We start from the raw sequence: 6000 nt of genomic DNA, 5'->3' as shown, positions 1-6000 counted from the left end.
ATGTAAGGCCTTCAAGGAAATAAAGTCCTTCCTCAAGTAGACTTTAGACAATTTTAGATATGGTCTTCCTTTTGTTGATCATAATATTTGGTCATCTCTTATAATTAATAGTTCTATTTTTCCCCTAGTGGAAATGCTTGACATCAAAGCTCTTTGACTCTTATGTAGTTCTGTTTTCCCTTAATTCTTAATAGCTCAATTTTGTCTCTTGCTTCGTCGAGAACTAATGATGGAATTTAACATAGCTTTACATGCCTAGTATTCTTTGTATGCTCTTTTGCACATTCTCTTTCATACTTTGCAAGCTCAATAGATGGCGATTCAATTCGTCCCCTTAAACTTGGCTTTGCTTTCTTAAATTATGCATTTGGGATTTTACATTGAAGCCTACAATTACCCATTTCCTTTGTTTTCCATTGAAGCGAGAACTTTTTATTGGTGAGAGACTATCACATATTGGTGTTGCTCGTCCAAGATCTCATATTTGTAAGGCTAGATGCCTTTGAGCATTTTTCCTAGAGTTCCCCTAGGACCTAGAGTGTTTGGAAATAGATTTATAACCTTTTGTTGCCCTTTTTATCAAGGCCTATTTTTGGAGAGCTACAAAGTTTGAGGATTCAATTACTTTGCTATCATTTATTGCCAAAATTTGACCTTTTTAAAGCTCATATTACAAGATTCAACTTAATAAATATAGAAATAATGTTGTTCTTAACAAGAAAGTTCATGTTCTAAGCTTTACATACTTTCAAATCCTTGAAGGTAAAGATGGAAAAAATTACATTGGATTTCCAACACCTCTGAGACCACCTCAACCATTAAGGGAATGTGCCTTGCATTATGTGTAGAATTCTCCTAGTGGACCCAATCACATAGCTAAAGTCAATTATCTCAGCCACCAACCACTTCAAGATAGCGAACTCAATCACATAGCTAAAGTCAATCATTTCACCTCCTCAAGAAAAAATTGAACTCTTTCTTCACATGGAAAAAAATCTCGGTCTATTAAGCTAGCCTTCCCACTCATAAAATGACATCAAAATTAATATTATTTTATCTTTACCTCATAATTAGATATATTAATTTCCCTTGTAGAGAACCCTCTTGTGAGTAATTCCTCACTAGAACTATATGCCTCCTCCTCCTCATATACAATTATGCGTGTTTTGGAGAATAGTTAGAACTATATGCCTCCTCCTCCTCATATACAATTATGCGTGTTTTGGAGAATAGTTTGATGTCTTTGGTTGATTTATTAAAACTTTTGTTTAGAGTGTGCATTCTTCTATTTTTTATAAGTCTTATAATAAAATAAAGCAGTTGAGAACATCGATCATATGTATGATTTATTGAAATCAATGTAATTTACATTTCTACATCTCCTCGTACTCTTTGACATCTTGACGATAGATCAGGGAGTGTACTCTTTGACATCTTAATGATAGATCAGAAAGTGTGATCTGAAGCATTAATATCAATAAAATCTTACACAATGAAATTCAAACACAAATCAATGCAATAATCAATGCATTTATAATTAATAATGTAAATAACTGTCTCAAAACAGAAGTGATGTACCAGACTACAGTATTCAGAATGATCTCTCTAATGGATATGAATATAATTTTATGGTACAAAGTTGCAGGGAGTGAGTTGTAACATAAAAGCAATAGAATAATAAAAAGAATAATGAGTGGCTCAACTATCTAGCTGAATTCCAGAGTCATACAGAGCACCCGGTTGCCAGTTTGTGGGTATGACATTGGCAAAGGTAATCCACTGTTCCTGCCCACTATCACTGTCAGTGACTAGAAGCCGAATAGAAAGAGAGCCTTTGGGAGGTATCACTACTTCCCACAATGCTCCGCGGGTCTGAGTCCTCAACTTACATTCCAAATTTCTGGTCTGCAACAAAAAAATCACAGCACACTTATTGCCATTCACAACTATCAAAATCAAAACAGGGCTTGTTTAAAATTCGTATGAGTTTTTAATCATGGGTTTCACATTGCAAACCTCACAGACATTGACTGCAGATATGTCTTTTGAGCCTGCTTGGTAATAGAACAGAAAAGCCAGATACGAGGGATTATTGCTGCTCTCATCAATTTTGACCATGAGATTTTTGCCTGTGTATACGCATGATACTCTGCATCCAAGTTCATGTTGAGAAATCTATTTAAAAACTGAACATAATCATGTGGACAAACAATTTTCCAAATAACTAAACATGTATAATGTAAATCCTAGAACTTTTGGGTCAAGGAGGACTCTGAAAATCATCTCTTGTGTTTCATTTATATGTGAGAATTTGAGTTTTCACCTTCTGTATAGAACAGTGACAGTTCCCATTGCTAGAAGCTGATCAGAGGAACTTTGATCAAGACCCAACTGGGAGAAAGCATGGCGGGTCATGATCAAGTCGGTTCCATCACCTTCCCCCATGTCTGTCACTACCACCTTTACTCCATCATCACTGCACAGATCTTCATTGCCACACCTCACCTATGTTTTGCACATTTATGCACACCAAAGAAAGTGTCATTTCAGTTTTCTTTTGGACAGTAATCTCAAGGAAAACAAATTTGTTCTAAAACAAGCATTTTTGAGAATCAAACAGAAACTTTTATAAATGGTGGATATGGCACTATATAGTCTTTTGAAGCCCTGCACAAGCTACTGTTACAAGAAACAGAACAACTTTACCATACCATTAGTGTAACCTATATTTAATTTGGGTTACAACTCACAGAAGATCTATCAATATTCCAATCCAATTATATGTTTTGTTGAGTTGGTGTAAATGTCTGATGTTCTTAGTTTCTAGTTTAAAACAAACTGAGTTAGTTGGGTCAGAGAAAAATATTTCTTTATCTATTAAAGTACTTTTTATTTATGTTAATACAAATTAAGCATTAAGTATAAAACATATTTTTATTTTCAAATAGTTGATTATAACGTATATATATTAATGGAGGAATCAATATCTAATGAGATTTGTGAAGCTGCCTTTCATCCATGCGGAAGTGAATCCAGAAAAATTAAATCTGCAACCATCATCTATATTTTCTAGTGACTTGACTATTCAGTACCCTGAAGACTAATTATAACATATTTAATACATTTATATTTATATAAAAATCTTCTTCATTCTATCAAAATCAGATATTTTTCTATGTATGACTAAATTGTTTACCTGATAGCAAGCACCACAGCCCATGCCGCTTCGGTACAACTTAGATGATGCAGCAGAGACATCGCCACCATTTAGACTCTGCCCAAAACTACCATATCCACACGAGCCATCTATTGTATAATCATTATTAAAAAAAATCAGTCAATTTATTGTCTCATTTTAAAATATTAAACAAGAAAATCTTAAAAACATGAGATTTCAACAATCCATAATATAATCTGAATTTTAATTATATATTTTTTTTCTTCATCAATATTCTGAACTATACTCCACAATTCATCATCAAATGAAATAAAAACAAAAATAACATTCAAATCATGGAGTGTGATTCGAAACGTTGATGATAATAGATCAAGAAGTGTGATCTGAAACGTTGATGCAAGAAATCCTACAGAATTGAATCTCTTTAAAAAAAAATAAAAAAATAACATATTCAAAAACACCCATATCACCCATCTTGTGTGGGTTCAATCTGTTAGAATTTGATATCTAAATCAGAATGATCCTAATTTTCTATCTAGCAAAAGGTTTAGTCTGAATACTGGGACTTCCAAGGTCGTTTGTGACTGTGCCATAGTATGATGCCCTAGAAACCGTGTAACAATTTTTACACGCACCAAATACTCTGTGCACTAGAACCAATAATATCAAGAAGTTCCTAATCCATGACGATGAAGCAGCCATGATTTCAGAATCCAAATTACAGCCCAGAAAGCAAAAGGACAGGACAGTTGGTTTAACGCATGTTGGTGAGGTGTCTTTATTGATACACACAACTGGTTAAGGGAGAAAGGCGTGGGATATACGTTGGAGCTTGAATGGCTATAAGTAGAGTCGAATCTATGGATGGATTTAAGAAAGATGAACGCGTGGAATTCCACTAAGATGTTATTTTCTCCTTTTCTGAAATGCGTTTGGTGAAAAGCTCAATCATGGCGTCGCCCACTTAAGTTGACAGACACATTATGAACAGTAACAGAGAAATTAAATAATTAGATTGGGACAATAACCTTTGTCACATGATATGATTACAAACAAACCATAATTAGATTGATAGGAAGTACTCATAAGGTTAAATCAATCTTGATGTAATGATCTTGTGTATTTCAGTCTGTTTTTTATTCAAAGAGATGATAAGCATCTTCACCTTTTCAATTCTCTCTATATTGAATATATTGTATCGAGAAAAAGCTGTCATTAAGTTGGCATACTTGTTTCTTATGTTCTTGAAAGCATCACATTCGAAAATAAAGTGTTTTTCTGATTCCACCACATGCCGTATTGTTAAAAATACATACCCTTTCTTCCTATGCTGCTTTAGGTCTTTTTCACCTCCATGTTTCATATGTGAATTGATGAGAATAAACTGTACGGAGAAACAGCTGTCATTAAGTTGGTATACTTGTCTCTGCTGTTCTTGAAAGCATCACATTCAAAAATAAAATGTTCTCTGATTCCAAAATACACACCCTTTCTCCCTACGCCGTTGTAGATCTTTTCCAGCTCCCTGTTTCATATCGGATTTGATGAGAATTAATTCTTAATTGAACAATGAAAATTTTGACTCTCAGAAAATATCAACTCTTTTTTTGTTGGTAGCCAGCCAAAGTTGACAGAAAGCTGAATCTGCCATGAGTAACTAGAATTTAAATTATTCAGTGTCAACATCTCTATAATTCTTTATTCCGCGGTCAATCAGCTTAATGCAGAAAAATTGTCAATCTGAGAAGAGTTATCATGTGAAACTGCAGAAATAATTCTAGAAAAACATGTTTAAGCTCTTCTTTTCACATGGAATAATTTTCAAGTTTATTCTTTTCATATGAGAGTTCTTCGCTTCCACGCCTTCGATCATGGGTGTTCGCTGTCTCTTAGTCAGCCATAATAATTGCCAATCTCTTTTTCGAAGCAGACATAATAGATTCAATCAATCTTATATTCCTTATCTTCTCACATGTATATGACTAATAATAAAGAAATTGTGTTTCAATTATTTTAGAAATTAATTTAACACTAAAAAGTACAAAGCTCGTTTTATAATATAAGTGCTGGTAGGTGGGTATTGGTGGTCCCCTACATCAAGCTATAATCATGATCACATAAATACACAAATGGAAAATTATAGCCTTTTAATTGCTATATTGAGGGAGGAGGCCAATCATTCTCAAGTGAGAGAGACCTAAACAAAGACTCTCATAAGGAGTATTGAGATTCTCCACTCATCTTGAATAGTGGGATCAATAAAGAGACTAAAGCAAACAAACAATAGATGAATGGGTTAAGAAGAATCTGTAAAGTCTATCCAGAAAGTAATCATTTAGATTTTTAGGGTTTGGTTGAATCTGATTTCTTTGTCAAAAAAAAGAGGAGATTACTTATTTTGAGAATGTCTAGTGTAGACAATCAATGAAGAAGTTATTCAACAAAGACTAAAGCAAACAAATAGTAGATGAATGGGTTAAGAAGAATCTATAAAGTCTATCCAAAAAGCAAGGTGATGGCATAGAATTTTTTGGGTTTGATTGAATCTGATTTCTTTATCAAAAAAGAGAGACACTTATTTTGAAAATGCCTAGTGTGATGTTAAAGTCTTGAAGGTAGACAATCAATCAAGAAGTTTTAAGAAATATGTGGTTCACAATGTGTGCAATGCATACCCTCTCAATAATTAAGCAAAACCTAGAGGTATTGAAAATCCACTACCTTCTTTGTTTGTACCTAGATATCCAAAATGGCAAAAGCATGATGACATACACTTTATTGTCAGTAGATAAATTATTGCAATAAGCATTAATAAAAAAATT

At 33.5% G+C, this 6000-nt stretch overlaps 1 protein-coding gene across 2 annotated transcripts; it reads right to left on the bottom strand.

Annotated features, from left to right (window-relative positions):
* Positions 1–1510: 1510 nt before the first annotated feature.
* LOC131043878 (expansin-like B1) lies at positions 1511–4009 on the bottom strand. Of its 2 annotated transcripts, none has more exons than XM_057977107.2 (5): positions 3814–4009; positions 3197–3306; positions 2324–2505; positions 2017–2149; positions 1511–1905 (listed from the first exon to the last, which is right to left on the bottom strand). In XM_057977107.2, exons 1-5 carry the CDS (start codon positions 3878–3880, stop codon positions 1699–1701), a joined length of 699 nt encoding a protein of 232 aa, XP_057833090.2. In that variant the 5' UTR covers positions 3881–4009; the 3' UTR covers positions 1511–1698. The 2 variants fall into 2 exon arrangements, with proteins under 2 accessions (XP_057833090.2, XP_057833089.2); XM_057977106.2 differs by having other exon boundaries at positions 3739–4008.
* Between the last annotated feature and the right edge of the window lie 1991 nt (positions 4010–6000).

Source organism: Cryptomeria japonica, chromosome 2 (genome assembly GCF_030272615.1).
Source record: "Cryptomeria japonica chromosome 2, Sugi_1.0, whole genome shotgun sequence".
NCBI classification, from domain to species: Eukaryota; Viridiplantae; Streptophyta; class Pinopsida; order Cupressales; family Cupressaceae; genus Cryptomeria; species Cryptomeria japonica.
The sequence above is the reverse complement of the archived record's forward strand: the minus strand, read 5'-3'. Positions and strand labels throughout refer to the sequence as shown.